Source organism: Erpetoichthys calabaricus, chromosome 2, assembly GCF_900747795.2.
Source record: "Erpetoichthys calabaricus chromosome 2, fErpCal1.3, whole genome shotgun sequence".
In the NCBI taxonomy this organism is placed as follows: Eukaryota; Metazoa; Chordata; class Cladistia; order Polypteriformes; family Polypteridae; genus Erpetoichthys; species Erpetoichthys calabaricus.
The window spans coordinates 22570758-22597479 of NC_041395.2; the positions used below are offsets into that span (position 1 = coordinate 22570758).

The window sequence follows — 26722 nt, forward strand, 5'->3', positions numbered from 1 at the left end:
CTGACCTTCTTCATTCCTCTCCTTGAGGCCATACCTACCCATCACCTCCTAGTCTCCACTGTTCCCTTCACCAACATGCCCATTGAAATCCGCTCCAATTACCACTTCCTGTGCCTTGGGTACACTGTTCATCACTTCATCCAACTCACTCCAAAAATCTTCTTTCTCACCCATTGCACACTCAATTTGCGGGGCATATGCACTAGCAATATTCATCATCGCACCTCCAATTTCCAGCTTCATAATCATTACTCTGTCTGACACTCTTGTCACCTCCAAAATACTCTTGACAAACTGTTCCTTCAGAATAACCCCTACACCATTTCTCCTCCCATCCACACCATGATAGAACAATTTGAATCCACCTCCGATCCACCTGGCCTAACTCCCCTTCCATTTAGTCTCTTGCATGCACAATATATCAACTTTCCTTCTCTCCATCATGTCTGCAAACTCTCTCCCCTTACCAGTCATACTGCCAACATTCAAAGTTGCTACCCTCAGTTCCACTCATACTTTCCTCCTCTCCTCTTGCCTCCGGACACGTCTCCCCCCCTCTCCTTCTCCTTCTTTGGCCAACAGTAGCCCAATTTCCGCCAGCACCCTGTTGACTAACAGTACTGGTGGCGGTCGTTGTTAACCCGGGGCTCGACCGATCCGGTATAGAAATTTGTATTGTTGTCCGCATATTGATTTGGCAAAATATTACACCGGATGCCCTTCCTGACATAATACTCCCCATTTATCCGGGCTTGGGACCGGCACGAAGAAACACACTGGTTTGTGCATCCCCTGTGGTTACTGTATAATATAAGAATTTTTAATTTTAAAATTACACGTATTAAAAGACAGTAAAGGCTATGGCAGCAGGCTTCATGCTGTTGGTTTTAAAATCGAGGGAGTGATGAAGCTCTAGTGCTAAAGAGTGTTGCTCGTGAATGACTGGCCCACAGGTAAAAATAATTGCAGACCCAGTCATAATGTATTAGATAGATAGTGTGATAAAGGCCCTATATAGCGCCCGACCCAGCACAGACTGACGCAGAGGCACGTGTAAAATCACATAGGCTTTTATTTTCTCTTCAGCTGTGTGGCACGTCTTCCCACAGGTCCAACACAGTCCCAAAGCACTTAAACAGACAAACCAGTCCTTTCCCCTGGCACCACCACTCCTCCCAGGCAACCTCGTCTTCCTTCTCCCGATTCTGGCTCCTGAGTGGTGGATGCTGGCCCTTTTTATAGCCCACCCGGAAGTGCTCCAGGTGCTTAATCACCTATGGCTAACTGCACTTCCGGGCGGGGCTGTAGAGATGTTCAGGTGGGCTCCGGGATCCATGCAGCACCTCCTGGCAGCCATCCCAGATCCCCACAGGGTTGTGGAGAACTCCATCTCCCATGAAACCCTCCGGGAAACTGAGGCACCATCATCAGCCAGGGAGACTGCCACCAAGCGTCCCGGGGGAGGTAGTGAGAATCCCATGGCTGCTCCCACTGACCATAAACAGCAGGGGCGTCCCGGCCTGGCATTAGACCTGGCCGCCCATTACAATAGATACTTTATTAATCCAAAGGAGAAATTCACAATATTTGTCATTTAACTGACTGCAAAACATTTTTACCTGTAAAAAGATTTAATTTCATATTCCTACTTTACAGGTGTATACTTATTAGTGTTTCTGTAATTTAGAAATAAGAGACCTCTTAAAATTCTTTGTATTGACTTGCATGTTTTCCTTACAGGTTTGACTGTATTAATTTATGTTAGCCTGTTTAGTTGGTATGGTGTGGTGGCAAATCTTGCAAACACAAAGCTGAAGTATTTCCAGACACCATTCCGATGCTGTTGTTAGTTGTCATCTTATTATTGACACTTGTAAATGGGTGGAAAAGTGGCTGCAGCTCTAGTCATGCCCACTGATAGCCTGCCTACGAGGTCCATTTATCAAAAGACAGAGAGAACCTAAAGTATTTGTAATGTAGGCTGTAGAAAAATAATACCATGAAAAATGAGTATTGAAGCAACTTTTAAATGTTAGTGGGTACTTATTGATATTTTGATACTTTTGACAACCCTATTTAGAAGATTACAAAACTGTTTTTTTAAATAAGGTAATCTTGAGAAAATAGTCTGCTGTAGCAGGTATTTAAAATTGAAATTGCATATTCTTTTTATATTTTACATATCCACCCTGTCATTCCTGCCATTTTATCTTGTCATGTTGAAAAGAAGCTGATTAACATATGATCCACCTTGATTAGAAGTACAGTATTTTTAAGGATGCCTTCTGCAAACGTTAAAGCTGCACTTATCAGACAGCATCTGTAATTGTAGGATTGTTTGCATTGCTTTTTTCGTGCTAAGTAAAGTTATTCCTTATGGTTGATTGATTTCTTGTCAAGTTTTAGACAAAAAAAATGTATTATGTAGTAGAACACCAATAATTGAAATAAAATATTTGAAAAGCTTAATTTTATTGATTAATGCTTTAAGACAATCTAGACGAGAACAGGCCATTCAGCCCTGCAAAGCTTGCAAGTCCTATCCAATTAAATCTTCCAAAATGATATCAAGTTGAGTTTTGAAGGCCCCCAAGTCTTAATTTGGTCACTTATTCCATGTGTCTGTGGTTCCTCTGTGTGAAGAAAAATCTCCTAATGTTTGTGTGAAATTTACCCTTAAAAAGATGTAAATTTAGATACTGAAAATTGAGCTTTTTGGAAAAGGTGGGAAGTTGTGCTATTTGAGTGACATGTTTAGTGTAGATGGAGGTGTGGGCCAAGCACAAGTGATAGTGAGGGTGAGGGGTGTATAGAAGAAATTTTGGGAGCTCTCCCCCATTCTGATTTCTAAAGGTGGTTCCCTGACATTGAAAGGACAAGTTTATGAAAGTTGTGTGAGCAGTAACAAGGGAATGAGATGTGGCCATTTGGCTGGCACTTACCACCCTAAATACAAGCAAAAAGACCTCATCAGTCCACTATTGTTTCATTTATTTTTCCAGTCTCTATATGCATGAAGAATTTTTCTTTGTTCAGACCTGCTCACTTTAATTACACAAATTTTTAAAGTCTCTTAGAATGAAGTGAATTCTGGAATTTACTGTTAAGACCAGATTTGTTTATTTATATAAAATTATTAAAGCAAAATTTTTGCATTACAAAAATGACATTATTTTGTAACTTATTTCCGTGGCAAACAATTTTTCCAGCACTGTATGTGCCATTAGAAAATGCACACAAAAGTACAGATTAATTAAAACACATCGTAAACGAAGCAACTTCAGTATGAATAACACAAAAAGTACTCTTAACAGAATTATACCTATGAATAATGTTGCTGAGAAATGGCTAGTTAATATCGGAGGAGAGGAAAACAAAACTCCAGTCAACAGCATCACAAGAGAAGATAAATCTCGGGCAGGGGTCTACAGATGGTTATAGCAGACAAGGCAGACATAGCCATGGCTCCAAAGACCAACGCCAACCCCCCCAAACTGGGCACTCTGCAGTATTACGTTAGTTGTGCTAGGCAGCAATACTTCTTTCATTTTTTATCAAACTGCAGAAGCCTAATCAAATGTTAAGTGATATTCCAGAGGAATAATTAATAAATATCCAGCTTGTTAGTTACATTTTAGAAAAGGCTAGATTTGTAGGTTAAAATTAAGTAGGTAGAGTATCTTTGAAGACAGTAGAATAATAAGCAATTATTGGGTTACAGGAGGCAGAGTAGATAACGTTCTGACTTTGACAAAATGTAAATTGTAAAATATGTTAAAATTTCCATTTTCACTTTGGTAGCCTCATTGTTAATTTTGGAAGTTTTATTTGATAAATAATATGAAAAAGCCACAGCATCATTGCCACAGCCTTTAAACCTGAACTCTAACGGGTTAGGGTGCTAAAAAGTAGTCTCATGATTGACGTTGGTAGTGATGAAATGACTTGTAATGACTTGTATCTTTTAATCAACACAGAAAATGTATTAGTCTGATTACAAAGAGGGGTTGTCGTCAGTAGTACTATAAATTGAGAAGTAACAGTCAAAGCTTTTGTACATCGACTCCACAGACCAGATAACAACAGATCTGGACAGAATTGAAACTTGGACTGAGACGTGGCAGAAGAAATTTAAGTTAAATGACTGTTGATTATTACAAAAATAATAAATATCATTACACAAATGGCAGGTCTGAAACTTGAATGTGTACTTGAGAAGGACTTAGGAGTCGTAGTGAACTTGCCATTGTTCACAACTGCACATTGATTGTAAAGAAGCATTTATGAAGGTTAATTGGATATTTGGCTGCATAGTACACTGTGTCTAGTACAAATCAAGTAGGATTATTCTTAAAGGATAAAATGAATTTGTGAGACTCCATTTGGAATGTTGTGTTCAGTTTTGATCCCGTTATTTAACATTAAAAGACAGAGAAGAGTATTTAAACTAACTCTTGAAGTGCAGGGAGGAAAATTGTAGGAGGTGAATTATTTCATTTTAAGTAAATGCAGGTTGAGAGGAGATACAGTAGAAATGTTGAGATTTAAGAAGGGAATTGGTGTGGTGAATGCCAGTAGATAATGAGGCACAGGAAACATGGAGCCTTGTTAAAGGTAGTGCTGGGCGGTATGACCGAAATTCTATATCATGGTATTTTTCAAAATTATACCGGTTTCACAGTATTGGACGGTATTTTTTTCCCATGCATGAGTGGATGTTAACCACATTTTCCACTGCAATTACTGCAGTAGACTGGCTAAGAATAACCTATTGTCATGATAATTGTACATTGTACAAAAAAAACCAAGTATCAATGCAGGTTTGCAATGCCCCATAAAGTGATAGTTTTCAAGGGGGTGGCACTAATGAAGAGAAGGAATCACATTGCATGACAGTTGCAGTCAAAATATAGAACCTTTTTATTGAACACATTTTGCAAACAACTTAAACTAAAATTTTGACAACATATTTTCAACCATCCAAAGAGGCTAAGTTAGTTTAGACTTAGTAAAATATTCAGAGGTGCTTGTCAAAAGTTGTATTGCACTGAACATGTCTTAGAAAAGGAATAAATAGTAAATATTTTTTGTAAACCAACTACACTTTGTTAATGTTAACAATCTCTGTCCACTGACACGTTAAAGTGACTTTTCAAACAACTTTACCATCATTAAACTGCATAATATTTAAACTAATAAATAATGTAAATAACAGGTACATTATACAGTATTCACCAAAAAAAATAAAATAAAACAAGTGCAACTTGATGACATCTTTACCAACTGAACCATCATTTAGGCAAATTGCATTAACATGGACCTTGCTTCAAGTTAAGCTATATACATAAATAATAAAACTGCAACTTGTATTTATAATGCTACTAGCAAAATACCCGCGCTTCGCAGCGGAGAAGTAGTGTGTTAAAGAGGTTATGTAAACATATATATACATATACATATATACATATATATACATATCTACATATACACATATCTACATATACATATATATATATATATATATATATATATACATATACACATCCACATATATATACATATATATATATATATATATATACACATATCAACATATATATACACATACATATACACACATACATATACACACACACATACACATTATATACATACATACATAGTGCGTTGTAACACGGGCTGTGATTGTTACATGGGAGGGAGACGACAAATCACAGCTTCCCGCTTTCTAATCGGGCCTGTGATTGGTGCTTTGATGGATGCCCAGATCCCACAGTATGTCCCCTTAGGAGTGGCGTTAGGCAAGTGTGATTGAATAGCGGTGCTGCAAGTTTAGCTTTACACCTGTTTTTAAGGCTTATTGACTGAAAGGGGCTTTCATGAAAAAACTTCGGGCTTTGCTACAGGATACACCCTCCACAAGTTAAGGAAGTAAAAATAAAGGTTTATATTTCTGTTTTATTCAAACCTTTTAAGTTTGTATGCGGGCAGTATGGTGATGCAGTGAAAGGTGCCAGTTAGGAGACCCGGGTTCGCTTCCCTGCATGGAGTTTGAATGTTCTCCCTGTGTCTGTCTGGGTTTCCTCCGGGTACTCCGGTTTCCTCCCACAGTCCAAAGACATGCAGGTTAGGTGCATTGGCAATTCTAAATTGTCCCTGGTGTGTGTGGGTGTGTGCGCCCTGCGGTGGGCTGGCACCTTGCCCGGGGTTTGTTTCCTGCCTTGTGCCCTGTGTTGGTAGGGATTGGCTCATGCATTTAGGATATAGCGGGTTGGATAATGGATGGATGGACATTTGTATGCATAGCCCCATTTGCCTGTTTTCATTTTTTTTCTTTCTTCAGTAATATTTCAGCAAACCCGGAGCTTGTCAGTTCAAATCCTGGTACTGACACCACTGTGTGATCCTGAGGAAGTCACTTCACCTGCCTGTGCTGCAAAAAACCAAAGTAATGCAACAAATTGTACCTTAGATGTTGCAAGTTGCTGGAATAAAGGCATAAGTCAAATAGATAAATAAGTATTATACACATAGGAACTATTCATTTATTTTCAGTTAAGTCATCTGCAGCAAACCTTTATAAATGAGGGTTTCTCCTTTTTAGATAGTGCAAACTGTTTCTTCTTCATTGAGGTTTTCTCTTGGAGAGCTTTTTTCATTTCATTGAAAATTAAAGCAGCAGCTGCCAAAATATGTAGCTTTCTTATTAATTTTTCAACATTGTGTAAAATAACTTTATAAAGTAACATAAAAGGTTTAAATACTCGTTATCATTTTACACTTAGATATTACTAAAGAGATACAAAAAAAGTAAAATGCATATGTTGTTTTTCTTTAAGGAGATTAAATATTACTGAAGAAAAAAAAAAAAACCTAAAACAGCCAAATGGGGCTATGCATACGAACTTAAAAGATTTAAATAAAACAGAAATATATACCTTTTATTTTTATTTCCTTAACTTGTGGAGGGTGTATCCTGTAGCAAAGCCCTAAGTTTTTTCATGAATGCCCGTTTCAGTCAATAAGTCTTAAAAAGAGGTGTAAAGATACTGACAATAAGCTACGCAAACCCACCAAGACATGCAATCGTTTAAATCAAGGCGCGAGTCAAAAAACACCATCCCATACTATTAGTTAACGATTAACACATTTCTATATGTATTGTAAGCATACAATACAACTGATAATATGTTGCGTTTATTTATCTGGTGTACCAACATTTTTGCGCGTTTAACGGCTGAAATCTAACGTGGTTTGTGCCCTTCAGAATGAAAACAGTTTGCATTTAACTTTTTAATAAAAAGCGAGCTTTTAAGTCTGAGAAATCACTCTGTAAATGCACACGTTTAATTCTTTATCACTTCAAAGAACTGAACTATCCAGAACATTTCAGGCATACATCCAGCATTCAAACTATGTATAAAAAGCACAACTGTTAAAGGAATTCAGCATTTCTTAATTGAAAATGTTCCTTTAATCCTCAACATGTCTCAATGAGTCGTTCTGGTGGTTTTACTTGACATTTTGATATTCTGGTTAATTGTGTTTGCAGTTGAGATGTTCTTTCCTGATTTATATTTGTTTTCTCGTTAATATTTGTTTCGCTGGTGTTAGTGTTCTGATTAGAGGTTATTGGTCCTTTGATGTCTTGACGGTTTCTTCTTAGAACAGCTCCTATTACGCAATTCCGTCACATACTGGTCTATTGTTTCTCCGCTTTTCTGGAAACATGTAAAAAACTTGTGCCGCTCAAACATCACATTGCGCTTTGGGTTGCAATATGTTTCGAATTTTTCAACTATTTTGTTCAATTTCATATTGTCTCCATCTTCTTCAAACTGAAAATTGTTATACACCTCTAGCGCCTCTTCGCCAATTACATGTAGAAGCATAGACGCTTTCATTTTTTCACTTTTCCTATCTGCTTCAATCGCAGCAAGATACAACTCGAATCTCTGTTTAAATCTTTTCCAATTTTCAGCTACATTTCCCTTTAACTGGAGATTTGGTGGGGGCTGTAATCCTAACATATTTTTTTTTCTCTTTTGCTAGAACGTCTTAGCGCTTTCTGATCACGTTTTCGGGTTACTCACAGACACGCGACTCGTTTAAAAGCTGAACCTCTTCTTCAGATTCCTCTTCCAATCCGCCACTTCTGACACCATGTAGTGATCTTGTTAGGTTCGTAGTTTAATCAATACACAGGATTGAAAGATATAATAACTTTTTAATAGACAGACTTTAGAGACATTTACTGTACAAGTTACTAATCGTTCTTTAGTTCACGCCCATTCTCCTACTTGCATCGCCATTCACAGGCATTACTAATCATTCTGTAAGTATCCCTTAATAGACCTTACTAATCAACTATCATTACAAAATCCAACGTGGTTTGTGCCCTTCAGAATGAAAACAGCATTTACCTTTTTAATAAAAGGCGAGCTTTTAAGCCTGAGAAATCACCCCGTAAATGCACACGTTTAATTGCACGTGTTAATATATATGCTTACACAGTATTAAGAGACACTGAAAAATTAACGTCATTTACCTTCGTTCCCGCGTTTGACACGTGCTGTAAATCTCTTCCTTGTTTTTAGTTCAAGTAATGACGCGATACGTGACTCCGCCTCCTCCATTAGAGTATATGGACAAAAAACAGGTTCCAGTTATGACCATTACGCGTAGAATTTCGAAATGAAACCTGCCTAACTTTTGTAAGTAAGCTGTAAGGAATGAGCCTGCCAAATTTCAGCCTTCCACCTACACGGGAAGTTGGAGAATTAGTGATGAGTCAGTCAGTCAGTCAGTGAGGGCTTTGCCTTTTATTAATTAGTATAGATTTGTGGTATAGCCCTATGGAATCGTATTAGGGCCACGGTAAAGCAAAAAAAATACGGACACAGGGAAGAAAAAAAAACTATATATTGAGAATAAAGTCGACATGTTGACTTTATTCTCGACATTTCTACTTAAAGTCGACGTTTCCACGTTATTCTCATAGTTTGTTTTATAATTAAAGCAGAATGTCGTAAACTAAACTTCATCCTAAAATCAATGTTTAATTTACTAGGTTTTCTTAAACCCCGTCATAAGTTAATATAGCATATTAAATGCTTTGTGTTAAGTGTTCCCCGACCCAGTTGTTAATTGCTGTACACGCTTCTTATACTGACTTCCTCTACACTAAGAGGAGGTGCAAGCAGTGATCGCTGCACAGAATCCATTCAATTCACTTCATGATATTCCTGCTCTCTGAACATTTAGAATGCGAAGATATATTCTTGATATCATTTTCAGGGTGAAATGCATTAAAGCATGTATTAAACATGCACGGTAGTGTGGCGGTAGGGCTGCTCCCTTGCAGTAAGGGGTCCCCAGGTGTACATTCAGTGTAGAGAACTTTATGGCAAATGTGACGAGGATCCAAAAAACTGGATGCATGAATGGGTATCGCAGAGGTTTAACTTGAATATGACACAGAATTCAATGGAGTTTTTCTGAGCGGGCTTTCTTTATTGTATGCGATCTGTCTGTCTGACGTACTAAACCCTCAGCTCCTATCCTTACTTTTTCGTTCTCCACCTAACCAATCACCACATGATAAACGTCTTTGCCAAATTTAATCTAGTTATAAACTTAGCCCACGGAGTGTTCAGAACTTAAAAAAAATCTTCGTTATACATGTTTAATTATGCCATCCATTCAGGGTTGCGCCCATCCCAGCAAGCATTGTGTGTGAGGCAAGAGCAAATCCTGAACGCCAGCACATCGCAGGGTGAATACAAGCAAAACATACACCAGTAGGGTTAATATAGCATAACAAAACCCCACATCCTACATGACTTTGAAAGGAAACTGAAGCACGCCGAGTAAACCCACCAGAAAAACATGCAAATTCAAGGCAGGGTACACCCAAGACCCCCTTGCTGCGAGGCAGCAGTGCAACCTCCACGCTACCGTGCCCCCACATAATTAATACATGATATAATTTTCATGATGAAATACATTAAAGCAAGTATTTTTCTTAGCATTCTAAATGTTCAGGGAGCAGGAATATCATGAAGTGAATGTATTCTGTGCGGCGACCGCTGCGGCGCCTCCTCGGTACAAGAGGAAGTCAGTTTAAGAAGCACATACCGATTTAACACGGCTCTTGGAACACTTAACACAAAGCATTTAATGTGCTATATAACTTATGATGAGATTTGAGAAAATCTAGTAAATTAAATATTCATTTTACGATGAACTTTACGATGTTCTATTTTAATGACAAATTACGAGAATAAAGTCAACATGTCAACTTTAATCTTGACATAAACGGCGAGAATAAAGTCAACATGTCACACTATTACCCAGTACCCAGGTACATTACACTGTATTGAAAAAAGATAAAACAAGTACAACTTGGCTTGCAGTATTATCCAGCAGTATAGAAACAGTATTCACACATTTGAACGTAATGGTCCACATCCGACCTTTTAAAACCAAAGTATCTCCAGGCAACGGACGTGACTCCTTTTTTTCGGCAAAAGTTCATCTGTGTCATCATGATGGTCAATTTTATCGTCAGCTACAGCTTCAGTTTCGGAATGTTCTCTGTCCATTTTCACTGCGCAATATCTACACTACCGCATGTACTCTGTTGCATGCCTATTTAGTGGTGTAGCAGTGAAAAAGAGTCCCCGCGCAATACTTCCACTACCACATGTACAATGTTGTATGTGTTTAGCGGTGTACCAGTGAAAAACGTCCCCCCTTGAACAGTTTATCGCTGCGCCACGTTCCGAACATCATTGAGGCAATTTAAACTGGTGTTGCGGTATAAGAAAAGTCCATATCATAACAAAAATAAAAAACGGTTTTCAGTATGAACCGGTATACCACCCAACACTAGTTAAAACTAAATTTTGCACAAGTATATGAAACACACTTTGCACAGAAACTCAAATATGAATTTCAAATAACCAAGTATTTTTTGTAGACTGTAATAAAGTACTTTTGACAAATTCTGATCTCAACTTGATATTTTTCAGAATTTGAATGGGGATTGCAAAGCTATATCCTTTGGATTCAATGATGTAATCTTGTCAAAAAATACCTGTGTTCATTATAATTTACCAGATTTTCAAACAAGTGTTCTGACATGACAGGTAAAAACAGAGAACAAAATGACAAAACTTTTTTTTAATGATAACTTAAATTGTCACCTCTTATTTTCAGGTTATTATTTCAAATGAACAGTCATGGACGATGATGACAGCCACGACGAACTCATCAACAAAAATGCCGGCTTTGGAAGAGGCAAAAGATGTAATTCGGCTCTTCTCAGTGATGATGGTAACTTTTTTTATGTTTCTTGTTCATTGCTGTCTGGAGCCAAAATGAGGCTTCTGTCCTGATTGTTGTGTTTCTGTTATCAAGAATTCTTAATCAACCCAAACTTCAATATCGATTACATGAAATGTACTGTGGCAGATATACCTATGCTTACTTATGGTGGAAGTAGTTGTTCTTTTTGCTTATTTTCTACTTAGTCACATCAATAATCGCTTACAGTACAGAGCAAGAACTGAGCAAGGTATGAAATTAAGACTACACCTGCTACTTTCCTATTTAATAATTCTGTCTAATGTTTGAATATTCTGTGAGCATTGTACACCCAATTATAAACAATAAATGTATTGGGCCAAAAAAAATTTCCAGTTTATGGAGTGGATGGTTTTAATTGAAATATTTGAATCACAGGCTGAGAAACCCCTCAGTTCAGTATTGATTCTCAAAATGTAATAGAAGACTTACAAATTAAAATATTGTATTTATTTCAATTTAAGTGAAATAATCTAGAAATAGTTTCTTTTTATGTCCCTGATCAACATGAAATCTTGTCTCAGATGTTTTCTGTTGAAGAGAATAGCCAGTGAGGAAGTTAATGTTGCAGGTACCCTTAAGTATTCCTATGTGAGCTTAGTCTTTGCAAAGAAGCATTGCTTTCCCAAACTGAAGGAGATTCGCCTTCTTTAACTTAGAGTACTTCACCCAAAAGTATTTTTATATGTTAATCCCGTGTAGTTTGTAGTGGTGGGCAAGAAAACTTTTTAATGTTTTTGTGGAGAAAGGACATACCAATGTTTCTGATAGATTGGGACCCTTCAGTGACCAATAAACAGCAAACTTTATCAAAAACATCCATGAGCAAATCTCATGTTCCACAATCCTCATGTTATCTATTTCTATGCCCACAATGTGCAAAATAAATGTATTTTTGCTATAATATTGATAAATAAGTCTGGCAAAAAGAATGAAAGTATGCCCTTTAAACAGGGTCAACTGTCAATGAGGAGTAATGATCTGCTTCAAAGTTTTAAGCTCAAATAACATTCAGGACTGAATTTTGCTGCCATCTTGTGGATGAAATACATCATGCTGCAAAAGAAATCATAAATACGTTGTGTTCTTCCACTTTATGGTAACTGATCAAAATTGGTATGAGTGTAGCAGAGTCTTCAATGGAAAACACAATGGCAAATGAAAAGCTGCAAGCAAAGCTACTTTTGGAACAAAATGAAATGGAACCATTTTTTGAATTAGTGCGAGGGTGATCCTTTGCTTGACCAAGGGCAATTGTATAACTATAGTCACTTTCTATACCTCACCTGTTCTGCTTGAGATTTACTTTAAAGGAAAACTGAAGTGTATGGCACTGTGTAGCCGAACCGTTATGGTATGACTTGTTGTACAAATCTGTCAAGCTGCAAGGTTTACAGTGGACAATAGACGAAACTTTTCCTCCTTTATGTTGATGCTTTACTGTTTGCATTTTCCAATTCCACATCATAATATTTTTGTGTTGAAAAAATGTCAATGCTTTTGGCTTACATTTCTGCATGTAAATATAACATAAAGGAGTCTACTCTCCAAAATTCTTTAGAATTGTTTACTTCAATAAATACTTCAAATTAACAAATGCAAATTGAACAAGTCTTGTATAATTAAAATATACCAAGAAGCGGATTTCATTATAATTGTCATTTCTGTGTAGTTAAACATTTTTTTAATCTGTACTGTAAGATATGCCTTACTCATACCTGTGAAAATTAACACACAGGTATTTTCCATTCACTAAACCCACTTGCATCTGCCTGTTGTTTTGTGTTGAAATAAAGTTTTAGCTTACCACATGCAGACATTTTGTTGAGCCAGATGAGCCATGAGATGTTTTGGTAGTATGATACCTGCTTTGCCAATTATGACAGTCGTGCTGATTATAATCCTGTAGATGCATCAGAGACAACCAATATTGGCGATAGCGTCTTTGTGCTTACTCTTATCAGTAGGAACCTGGAAACTAGAAGGAATGGTTTGATTTATTATAGAATTTTTCTTTTCATTTTTTGCGTAGCTTATATTAAATTAACAACTTGTATTCAACCTTCACTTCTTAGTTAAACTATTTCACAATGCTAGGGTGAAAATGATGAGTGCTACGTTAGTTGCATGGTAACCCACTAATGAGGTTTATTCAAGTTGCATTAGTGGCTGCTTAAAATATGAAGATGAATTTTAATTTTCTTTTCTTGTGAAAAGAAATTAGTGGAGATGAACATGAACAGGGAGAGACAGACAGCGAAGAAGAAGATGGTGATGAAGAAGATGAGGAAGATGATAGTGAAGATTTAGAGGAAGAAGAATGCAGTGACAGTAAGCTACTTTTTCTTGTTTTTGTTAAACCTTGTGTACAGTGTTTTTATTAACTTCTTAATGCCTTTTTGTAATTTACAGAACAGCAAATTTTAGGGAAACATTTTCAGTTTTTCGATATGTTCTCTGAGAGATTAACTCAAATAATTAGTCTCATATGCTCTTGAACATTTAATTAATATATTAAAGGGTAAGTTTGGTATTTTTAAGGTTGAAATTCTTTTTCACAAAGATGGTATACAGTGGTGTGAAAAACAATTTGCCCCCTTCCTGATTTCTTATTCTTTTGCATGTGTGTCACACAAAATGTTTCTGATCATCAAACACATTTAACCATTAGTCAAATATAACACAAGTAAACACAAAATGCAGTTTTTAAATGATGGTTTTTATTATTTAGGGAGAAAAAAAATCCAAACCTACATGGCCCTGTGTGAAAAAGTAATTGCCCCCTTGTTAAAAAATAACCTAACTGTGGTGTATCACACCTGAGTTCAATTTCCGTAGCCACCCCCAGGCCTGATTACTGCCACACCTGTTTCAATCAAGAAATCACTTAAATAGGAGCTGCCTGACACAGAGAAGTAGACCAAAAGCACCTCAAAAGCTAGACATCATGCCAAGATCCAAAGAAATTCAGGAACAAATGAGAACAGAAGTAATTGAGGTCTATCAGTTTGGTAAAGGTTATAAAGCCATTTCTAAAGCTTTGGGACTCCAGCGAACCACAGTGAGAGCCATTATCCACAAATGGCAAAAACATGGAACAGTGGTGAACCTTCACAGGAGTGGCCGGCCAACCAAAATTACCCCAAGAGCGCAGAGACGACTCATCCGAGAGGTCACAAAAGACCCCAGGACAACGTCTAAAGAACTGCAGGCCTCACTTGCCTCAATTAAGGTCAGTGTTCACGACTCCACCATAAGAAAGAGACTGGGCAAAAACGGCCTGCATGGCAGATTTCCAAGACGCAAACCACTGTTAAGCAAAAAGAACATTAGGGCTCGTCTCAATTTTGCTAAGAAACATCTCAATGATTGCCAAGACTTTTGGGAAAATACCTTGTGGACTGATGAGTCAAAAGTTGAGCTTTTTGGAAGGCAAATGTCCCGTTACATCTGGCGTAAAAGGAACACAGCATTTCAGAAAAAGAACATCATACCAGCAGTAAAATATGGTGGTGGTAGTGTGATGGTCTGGGGTTGTTTTGCTGCTTCAGGACCTGGAAGGCTTGCTGTGATAGATGGAACCATGAATTCTACTGTCTACCAAAAAATCCTGAAGGAGAATGTCCGGCCATCTGTTCGTCAACTCAAGCTGAAGCGATCTTGGGTGCTGCAACAGGACAATGACCCAAAACACACCAGCAAATCCACCTCTGAATGGCTGAAGAAAAACAAAATGAAGACTTTGGAGTGGCCTAGTCAAAGTCCTGACCTGAATCCAATTGAGATGCTATGGCATGACCTTAAAAAGGCGGTTCATGCTAGAAAACCCTCAAATAAAGCTGAATTACAACAATTTTGCAAAGATGAGTGGGCCAAAATTCCTCCAGAGCGCTGTAAAAGACTCATTGCAAGTTATCGCAAACCATGATTGCAGTTATTGCTGCTAAGGGTGGCCCAACCAGTTATTAGGTTCAGGGGGCAATTCCTTTTTCACACAGGGCCATGTAGGTTTGGATTTTTTTTTTCTCCCTAAATAATAAAAACCACCATTTACAAACTGCATTTTGTGTTTACTTGTGTTATATTTGACTAATGGTTAAATGTGTTTGATGATCAGAAACATTTTGTGTGACAAACATGCAAAAGAATAAGAAATCAGGAAGGGGGCAAATAGTTTTTCACACCACTGTATATGCCTTTGCCTCACAAAATTGTATTCAGAAGTTACACTTTGTATATAAATTAAAAAAAAAAAAAATCCTTTCCTGTACTGGTGCTTTACAGTGGAGAGTATAGGAGGGTATGCAAGAAAAGATTAAAAACATAACCAGATACAGTACTTCCATTTTTCAAAGAAAGACAGTTGTCGAGTATTGATCTGCATCTTCCGTGTTTCCGATGCATGTTTGTGAGAACAAACAGGATCTGGAAAAAAAACATCGCATATTTCTGATACTATTTTTTCTCATTTAATTAGGGAAGTAAATCCAAACAGTCAACACTTGTGATTTAGTCTTTTTGAGGAGACCATACCCCAGGAAAAATGTTGTTGCACTGGAAGACAAACCAGTGCAACAACTATCATGCAGCTTGTCTTCTTTTAAAATGGCTGAATATTGTACTAATGTTTTTTAGTTTAAAAATGACATGTACAAGGTGAGCCAAAAAGAAGTACCACATTTCAAACATTTATTCTACAAAAACACTACAAGATAAAATAGATTTCATTACGACAAAAGAGGGTGTACAAAATAGATTTCTTCACTGTGTTCTAAAAATGTATTCAAGGTGGTGGCCATTATTAGCAATACACTCTTTGAGGCGATTACTGAATGCTCGCGTGACTCGTTCGGTCCATTCTAGGGAAATAGCGGCAATATCGTGGTGAGTAGCGTCGTTGAGGGCTTCTAGGTTTGTGTACCTTCGATTTGAGATAGCCCCACAAGAAGAAATCGCATGGAGCAAGATCAGGCGAACGTGAAGGCCACCCGACATCGCCGTTCAGGGAGATGAGCGTCCTTGGACACATTTGCCGCAAACTTGCATGTATCTCTACTCCGTATAAGCTGGTGCTCCATCTTGTTGAAACCAGGCATCCACCACATCCATTTCTTCCAGTTGGGGCTGCAAAAAGTGCTCTAGTATTTCAATGTAATGTTCTGAAGTGATGGTGACCATTGCTCCCCCCCTCCTCAAAAAAGTAAGGACTTACAGTGCTAAATTCTGCAACGGTGCATCAAACTAACATGCTCACTGTGCAGGGGTCTCTGATGAATTTCACAAGAGTTGGTTTCAGCCCAGTAGTGAAGGTTTTGCCTATTTCCGCATCCATTCAAATGGAAATGTGCCTCGTTGCTGCACATGACGATGGCATCTCGATGAACGGTTGGCAGAATGTTCACACACATCTCTCTACGGCTCTCCCAGTCTCTGTCAATGAGTTCCTGCACTACCATCATTTTTTATGGATGGGAATTAAGGTCCTCATGCAAAATCCTCCTCAAAGACATGTTGGAAATGCCTAAAGCAGAAGCACGCTGAACGTCTAAGTGACTGTAAAATTGGTGCCCTTATAGCTTGGATGTTTTCAGGCGTTCGTACAGTCAGCAGACGACCTGGAGATTTTCTGTTCTATGTTGTACCTGTGTATCTAAATTTAGGTATCCACTGAAGGATTGTTTTTCAATTTGGAACATCACCGTTAGGAGGACTGCTGAAGTGCGTTGCGTAGTGATGATGGTTTTGTTTTTGAACGCTTCGACAGCAAAAGCAGGGTGCACACTGGACCAAGACATGTTGCTGACTGAAAATTACAAGGGATCGACTATCAAAGGGACCCCCACCCCGATCCACTCAGCTGCCTCAACTCGTACAATGACCTTGAGAAATGTAGTACAGTGATCCCTCGCTATATCGCGCTTCGCCTTTCGCGGCTTCACTCCATTGCGGATTTTATATGTAAGCATATTTAAATATATATCGCGGATTTTTCGCTGCTTCGCGGGTTTCTGCGGACAATGGGTCTTTTAATTTCTGGTACATGCTTCCTCAGTTGGTTTGCCCAGTTGATTTCATACAAGGGACGCTATTGGCAGATGGCTGAGAAGCTACCCAACTTACTTTCTCTCTCTCTCTCTCTCTCTCTCTCTCTCTCGCTGACGTAGGGGGGGTGTGAGCAGGAGGGCTGTTCGCACACCTAGACGATAGGGACGTTTCTACCTTCTGTGTGCAGCTGCTTCCTGAAGGACATGCTGCACGGTGCTTCGCATACTTAAAAGCTCAAAGGGCACGTATTGATTTTTGACTTTGTTTTACTCTGGCTCTCTCTCTCTCTCTCTATTTCTCTGCTCCTGACGGAGGGGGTGTGAGCTGCCGCCTTCAACAGCTTTGTGCCGTGGTGCTTCGCATATGTAAATGCAAACAGCCCTATTGATTTGTTTGCTTTACTCTCTGTCTTTCTGACAGACTCTGCTCCTGACGGGCACTCCTTTGAAGAGGAAAATATTTTGCATTCTTTTAATTGTGAGACGGAACTGTCATCTCTGTCTTGTCATGGAGCACAGTTTAAACTTTTGAAAAAGAGACAAATGTTTGTTTGCAGTGTTTGAATAACGTTCCTGTCTCTCTACAACCTCCTGTGTTTCTGCGCAAATCTGTGACCCAAGCATGACAATATAAAAATAACCATATAAACATATGGTTTCTACTTCGCGGATTTTCTTATTTTGCGGGTGGCTCTGGAACGCAACCCCCGCGATGGAGGAGGGATTACTGTACTTCATTTTGGCTCACCCTGTATAAACTGTTTTACAATGTGTGGGTAATCGCAAGACATGGATCAATGCTTGACTACTTTCTTGGCTTGAACAATAGACGTATTTGGTAAGTTTTTAAGCTTTTCCACCATGCTTCATACCGTACAATATAAAGCACCAGTACAGGCAAAATTTCTTTTTTTTTTTTTTTTTTTCCTTCATAAATTATAGAAAGCATTCAACTTTAGAACAAAATTTTGCAAGGCAAACGCATATACAGTTAGGTCCATAAATATTTGGACAGAGACAACTTCTTTCTCATTTTGGTTCTGTACATTACCACAATGAATTTTAAATGAAACAACTCAGATGCAGTTGAAGTGCAGACTTTCAGCTTTAATTCAGTGGGGCAAACAAAACGATTGCATAAAAATGTGAGGCAACTAAAACATTTTTTTAACACAATCCCTTCATTTTAGCGGCTCAAAAGTAATTGGACAAATTAAATAACTGGAAATAAAATGTTCATTTCTAACACTTGGTTGAAAAGCCTTTGCTGGCAATGACAGCCTGAAGTCTTGAACTCCTGGACATCACCACATGCTGGGTTTCCTCCTTTTTAATGCTCTGCCAGGCCTTTTCTGCAGCGGCTTTCAGTTGCTGTTTGTTTGTGGGCCTTTCTGTCTGAAGTTTAGTCTTCAACAAGTGAAATGCCTGCTCAGTTGGGTTAAGATCAGGTGACTGACTTGGCAATTCAAGAATTTTCCACTTCTTTGCTTTAATAAACTCCTGGGTTGCTTTGGCTGTATGTTTTGGGTCATTGTCCATCTGTATCATGAAACGCCGCCCAATCAATTTGACTGCATTTAGCTGGATTTGAGCAGACAGTATGTCTCTGAACACCTCAGAATTCATCTGGCTGCTTCTGTCCTGTGTCACATCATCAATAAACACTTGTGTCCCAGTGCCACTGGCAGCCATGCACGCCCAAGCCATCACACTGCCTGCACCGTGTTTTACAGTTGATGTGGTATGCTTTGGATAATGAGCTGTTCGACGCCTTCTCCATACTTTTTTCTTGCCGTCATTCTGGTAGAGGTTGATCTTGGTTTCATCTGTCCAAAGAATGTTTTTCCAGATCTGTGCTGGCTTTTTTAGATGTTCTTTAGCAAGTTCCAATCTAGCCTTTCTATTCTTGAGGCTTATGAGTGGCTTGCACCTTGCAGTGCACCCTCTGTATTTACTTTCATGCAGTCTTCTCTTTATGGTAGACTTGGATATCGATACGCCTACCCCCTGGAGAGTGTTGTTCACTTGGTTGGCTGTTGTGAAGGGGTTTCTCTTCACCATGGAAATGATTCTGCGATCATCCACCACTGTTGTCTTCTGTGGACGTCCAGGTCTTTTTGCGTTGCTGAGTTCACCAGTGCTTGCTTTCTTTCTCAGGATGTACCAAACTGTAGATTTTGCCACTCGTAATATTGTAGCAATTTCTCGGATGGGTTTTTTCTGTTTTCGCAGCTTAAGGATGGCTTCTTTCACCTGCATGGAGAGCTCCTTTGACCGCATGTTGTCTGTTCACAGCAAAATCTTCCACATGCAAGCACCACACCTCAAATCAACTCCAGGCCTTTTATCTGCTTAATTGATAATGACATAATGACGGACTTGCCCACACCTGCCCATGAAATAGCCTTTGAGTCAATTGTCCAATTACTTTTGAGCCACTGAAATGAAGGGATTGTGTTAAAAAAAAATGTTTTAGTTGCCTCACATTTTTATGCAATCGTTTTGTTCACCCCACTGAATTAAAGCTGAAAGTCTGCACTTCAACTGCATCTGAGTTGTTTCATTTAAAATTCATTGTGGTAATGTACAGAACCAAAATTAGAAAAAAGTTGTCTGTCCAAATATTTATGGACCTAACTGTATGTCTAATGGGGGCATTTAGTTTTTGTGTGTCTGATTGCTTTTATTTTCGTGGACATTGTTTTATCCAATTAAAGGTAGATTTTTGGATTTCATTGTCAATAACTGTGTATCAAACCTCGTTTTGGCAGCCTGTTTCCATATCGGAGTTTCGGCTAAGTCTTTTGTCAAACAGAAAGGAAATTCTCAGCAATTCTCAGCATATCTGATTTCAAAAGAGCTCTCACAAGTTGCTCTGGAGCAAATTGATCAGAAGCAATGAAGATTTATATACGTTCCCTGTCTGGCCTATGCTGAGGGAATTTTTTTTAGTTATCAAAGGAAAGGTGGCATTGCCTTGTGTATATGAAACATTTAATAAAAGTGCACATCCTTACAAAGCAGAGACACTTTTACATATAGCTGAAATGAGACAATATCATGTAGTTTATTTACTATCAAGCATGCTATATAAATGTGTCTGCTAGCCTGTGTAATTCTCTGAGAGGGTCTGTTAAACCTGTTTGACTAATCTACCTGTGATGTTGAGGATATTGAAGATAAAGCAACTTAGTGCCATAATAATGGAATATTTTTTCATTTGCTTCCTTTTATTTAGGAATTTACTAATACTGTTCAAAATGCGAGCGAAGTGGAACGAACAAGAGTACTTGTGTAGTCAGCACAAAGGCAGGAAATAAAGAAACAATTATAAACAAAAGCATAACATTAAATGGAATGAATGTGTTAGAGCTGAAAATTAGTGCGACAGTGTCCGCAGTGCATATTAATTACTACTAAGTTTGCAAAGAATTTTGGAGGCATATTTTGCCTCTGCAATTTGTGTGTTAAGGGACAAAATTAATGAATTTGTCCATTCCCCCCCCCATGTATTTCTAACACTGGCCTAGCCTTCACTTGGATGAATAGAACAATTGTAGTGAGAAAGCAATAATGAGGCTGTGGTTACTTATTATAAAAGAGAGAAATGAGTAAAAGGATCCTTATTATTTTCTTCACTACTTGGTTGTTCTGTGTTACTTTTATGTCTGGAAGCTTACTCCAACTTTGTATGTCAGTAAGAATAACATTCAAAGTGTGTTATGTATTCATTTATTTATTTTATTTATTGTAAAACCAGCGTTGTTGCCTTTTTATTTTGTTGTAGTATGTGTCCATGGGCTGTGTTAAAAAGATTGTCCTCTGAGTGCTAAACATTTTATTGTTACATATTTGTTCAAGATTTTCTTTGGATTTGAGTGACAAGCTGCATTTCTGTTTCAACTATAGAGTATAAAGTGAATGATTTATTGGATATGGAAAGAAACATTAGGTGTTTATTTACATTTTAGGCTCTGAAGACTGTGAGAAAGTAGAAACTGAGAAGTGCTTTGATCGAGATTTTGAAACTTTGACTAATGAACTTGCAATTGAGCATTCTGACAATGAAGAAGAAAACTGTCCAATTTGCCTCAATACGTTTCAAGAACAAGTGCTTGGAACTCCAGAGAGCTGTGCACATTATTTCTGCTTGGACTGCATCTTGGAGTGGTCAAAGGTATGTTTTGATTTTTGCCGAGAGTGATTATATTTCGTTCTTTTGGTTAATTTAATGGTTTGTTTATATTCCATTTGGAATGTTAACTTGTTTAGCTTGTCATAAATATTTGCTTTATTTTGTGCATTATACCACAGCTTACGCAGTTGTTAATAGTGGCAGTGTTTGTGGGTTGAGACTTACTTGTGTCTCTGAACATCTTGTTTAATTTAGCTGCTTTCTTTAATATTTTTGTTCTCTCACATTAAAAATTAAATATCATTCTACAGTGCGTCTTCATATTATTTTTATCATTTTTACTGGCCAAGGTAAAAGACGAAAAATGTAATATACCTTCAAATATGTATAAAGTGTGCAGCAAAGAAAAAAATGGGATATTTCAGTATAATAGGCAGAAACAATTTATAATTTTACAATTTTAGGCAGCACGGTGGTAGCACTGCTGCCTTGCAGTAAGAAGACCACGTTAGCTCCGTGTGTTCTGGTTTCCTCCCACAGTCTAAAGACATGCAGGTTTAGTGCGTTGGTGGTACTAAATTGGCCCTAGTGTATGGTTGGGGGGGTGGGAGGTGCCGTGTGTATATGTGTTCACGCTGTAATGGACTGGTGCCCTGCTCTGGGTTTGTTCCTGCCTTGTGCCCTATGCTGGTTGGTATAAGCTCCATCACCTCTTGTGATCCTGTTCAGGACTAAGGGTGTTAGTGCCAGTTAATCTGACATTTTCTAACACTGTTTTGTCAGTGTAGCCTGTTGTCTTAGCATGTTCAACTGCAAACATCAAGTTGCCACTTTTACTTGTCTTGACTGGGTAACCACAAGTGGGTTACTTAATTTGCCAGTTCTTCCTCCTTCCAAACGTTATCCTTTTGATAAGCGATGAGTGATGAGTCCTCTCCAACTTTATCTGTCCTCTACATCTTTCTTCCTCATCCCCTTAGCCCCCAATTGCCCTACCCCTATTTTATATATCCCTTCTGAGCCCCTGGCCTTCTTTCTGTGATAGGATTTCTCCAGAGTCTCTCAGTTATACCCCTAAGTTTATTTTGACCACATGCCCATGTCATCTCGGGCGGGCTTTTTAAAATATATTCACTGATCTTTAGTTCTTGTGCCCTTCTTGTAATCACCTCAGTCTTTAGTTCTCGCGCCCTTCTCCTAATCACCTGTCTTTCCCTCAATGATACCCCAAAGCTCCACCATAGTATTCTCTTTGAAGTTTCTTTTTTTTATTGACCATGTCTCTGCACTTTATTTTGTTTACCATTCTTTTATCACCTACATCTGACACCTGCCATTTCTTCCATTGCTGCATTTATTCCATTGCTTATTCTCGCTTCACAACTTGGGATTATTGCTGAACATAAGAATTTAAATGTTTCTACCCCCTTTAAGATGTAGGTCCATTCTATGTTGTATTATCAGTCTTCCCCTTTTCTTGTTACTAACTGTGACCCCTGATTTTCCAGCATTTACTTTCAATCCACCCTGTCTCAAGGCCAGCTTCCATAGAATTAACCTCCTTTGCAGTTGATTCTGCAATGATCAAAATCATTAGCATATAACATTTCCTAAAATTAATCACCCCTGACTGAGCACATCCATTACATTTAAAGAGTAAAGGGCTAAGAGCTTAAGCCTGATGTAAGCCTACACATTAAATATTTTTATGCCTCAAAATATAAATTTTCACCAGTCCATATTATATCATTTCTACTAGTCTTACCAGCTTTTTTGGAACTTCTCCTTTCTGATAACAACAAAGCAATACATTCTTTGGAACTTAGTGCTGACCTTTTCGACCTCTTGCCTGATGTTGACACACAATAAGTATCGCTTCTTCTGGTCCATTACATTTAATGAACCTGTGCTGTGTTTCTTCTATCCTTGTGAGCTCTCTTAATCTACTGTAAAATCTTGCATGTAATGCACGCAATTTTTAGTCATTTCAGTTGACTAAAAATAGGGGTGCACATTATACACGAGACATAATTTGAATTAGGTTTTTTTCAATAAGCCTGCACAGTAGGAATGTAGGTACTTGAATTCTTTGTGTATAAAGCACTTGGTTCCATCTGCAGTACCACTTTGTTGTTGGGTGGAGTTGCTTTACATTTACATTTCTCCCCTACCACTTAAGATGTTGGCGATCATCTTGTGCTAACCGCTAGCTCTGCACACGCATTATGCTGCATTATAGTCGGTAATCTCAGCATGATCAATGAACTTGATAATAGCGGGTAGGTGGTTCTTGTGTTCCTTCAGAGAACTAGTAGGTTAATAATTTCACTACCATCTGGTATTTTAAGCCCTTAAAATGAATTCAAGGAAAAGTTCCACTGCAGCAGAAAGACAGTTGGTCATAAAATATTCAAAAACTAATAGAAATCGGCACCCAGTCACCTGCTCTGTATTCCTGAGTCAAACATCTGATTATGGCTCACATCAAAGAACCTTTGCAAGTGTTGCTTACTTAAAAAAAAAGCGTATCATGGGGTGCAAACAAAGCCCCTAGAGTTCCAAAAGTACATTATCAAATTGAGAAAGGAACACACTTATGATCTTGCACGGATTGGAAACTCCGAACAGACACCCTTGACTTTTGATATGCCTTACAATAGGACTGTAGATGAAAAAGGCACAAAAACTGTGTCTACAAGTACAACTGGACATGAGAAGTCTCACTTTTAATGTTATATTAGCATGTACTGCAGATAGAGAAAAGTTGCTGCCTTAATTTTTAAGAGAAAAACTGTACCCAAAAGGAATGAAATTTCCAAGTGGTGCACACATTTTTGTTTGCTCTAAAGGATGGATGAATGAATCATTAGCCACTGACTGGTTAAAATGGGTTTGGGCAAAGCATCCCGATGGTCTAAGGAAACAATCTTCTATAATGGTGCTCGACTCGTTTCACGTACATTAAATGTCTTCTATGAAGGAGGAACTTAAACTAAGTCTGATGTTGTTGTTATTCTAGAAAGCATGACCCATCTGTTACAACCTTTAGATGTTTATGTCAATAAGCCGATGAAGGCTGCTATCTGTCATAAATGGAATGCATGGTTAAGTGACGGTAATCACACATTTACTGCTAGTGGCTGTATGCGTCAACCAACTCTCTGTGTATTTGCTGAATGGATATTTGAGGCTTGGGATGAATTAGATACTTCTATAATTCAACATGGTTTCCTCAAATGTTCTGGCAGCGAGGACGACTTTTTGTTGGAGGATAAACAGGTGTCATCTGATGATGGTAATAATGGTGATATTTGTAATGATGGTTATCAATGACAATAGCATTGACTGGACAGCATTAGATGAGCTTCCCCTCAGTAGCAGTGACGACCACCGTTCTTCCAGTTAGGTATACCTATATTTAGAGCTACGTAATTACGTATTTTTGTTTGGGTAATAATTATCTATAGAAAAAAATGCAATTTAAAATAAAATCTTGCAATTTAAAAAAATTGTTACCTAATAGGTACTTGTTGTTGTAAATATCTGTCTATTATAAAAAATCCTGTCCTGGAAAGCAAAAAGCAAGTCTACGATACATGATCTTCTTTGAAGACATTTTAAAGACCCGCGAGACCAAAGACACGCCCTACTTACAATCTATTAAATAGGACAATAGGCAGCAAAACATTCAGTCTTGTGAAGGATTTGAGCACACACAGATCCAGGGCTCTCAGCGCATATAAAGCATATAAGGACAGTACGTTATAAATTAAATGTCAACATCTAAGCGAAGAAGAAAGCAGCACGGAGGAAAGAGACTCAAATGTGTTGGACAGAAAAAAGGTGCAAATTCAGAAAATAAGGAAAGTAATTATTAGCCTGGAACAAGTGGAATTGGAAAAAAAAAAGCACGTCCAATCCGGCTCAGAATTAAAAGACATTGAGTAAAAAGACAAAGTAGAACTTCATAAAGATGCTTACAAACGTTGACGCTAAACACATGCAGAGCAGGTTAGAGACTATGAAACCAGGGAAATTAGAAAGGCTCCAAAAAAAAAACAAAAAAAAAAAACGTTGGCACTATACACATGTGGAGAAAGTTAAAGGATATGAAAGTAGGAAAATTAGAAAATATAAAAAAAGAAAGTAAAGATCGTAGTAGTGCAAACAAACAAACTGCCTCATTTAACTATGCACCAGTCTAACTTTGGTTTTGCACAATAATTATAATAATAATAATAATATTGCACCTTAACACTTAATTGTACTTTATTCACAAAATTTTACTTATTATGTTCTACTATACTGTTATCTTTCAATCTATGACTTTTTGTTAATCTGATATTCTTCTAACTTTGCACAGTTTTTGATAAGCAGATCAGGATGCATTTCACTGCGTGTTGTCCTGTATAACTATGCATGTGACAAATAAAGAATCTTGAGAATTTCAAAAACGGAGTTTACCGCACATGCATTTATTGGTTACTTTGTTAATGTATGTATATTTATCTGTGTTTATTTAAAAAGCTAAATTTACCCCAGGAGTCAAAACGTTCTGTCTAGCCCTTGTACAAAAACCTAGACAAAAGCTGGGATATCACCTTGGCAACCCCATGTACTTTTGGAACTGTGAGAGGAAAATAGCACGACTTTTTATAGACAGGAATCTAATGCAGAACTCTACTTACTTTTTTACTTTATAAAAAAAAATTATTAACTGCTGATGATGTCGACCGTTTTGTCTGCTGAAATTCCAAACAGAGAAACCTGTCCTGACCTCATTAAAAAGATTCAGCATATTGGGACTCACAAGATTACAAATATTGTTTTTACATAAGTTCTGAAATAAAAGTGAAACTAATGAAACAGCAACAATTCAAAGAAAAAAAAATCTTAAAAGTGTGTATCCGGAAAACCAAACACGGGGGTTGGCGAGTGAAGCGAGCAGGGGGCGAAGCCCCCTAGTTATTAAAAATGGCATGTACCTATTTACCTAATCTAAATTAAAGTGATAATTGTTATTACTTTAAACTTTGTTTATAAAATTACTGCAATTCTAGTTAAATTTTTGAAACGTTAACGGTGCTCATTATATCTGAAATTGTTTTTTTACCTGAACATTTAGTGCTAAATTAGCTATGTGCATTATACATGAGATTTTACAGTATCTTCTTGC

General features: G+C 37.8%; 1 protein-coding gene across 2 annotated transcripts in view; it reads left to right on the forward strand.

Moving 5' to 3' along the window:
* The window catches only part of phrf1 (PHD and ring finger domains 1), a 136425-nt gene that overhangs the window by 25054 nt on the left and 84649 nt on the right, over window positions 1–26722 (forward strand). For both annotated transcript variants that reach the window (XM_028793513.2, XM_028793514.2), the window contains exons 2-4: window positions 11221–11337; window positions 13585–13698; window positions 21383–21588. In XM_028793513.2, coding sequence (XP_028649346.2) covers window positions 11244–11337; window positions 13585–13698; window positions 21383–21588 — 414 coding nt within the window. In that variant the 5' untranslated portion in view covers window positions 11221–11243. The remainder of the gene's footprint in view (window positions 1–11220; window positions 11338–13584; window positions 13699–21382; window positions 21589–26722) is intronic.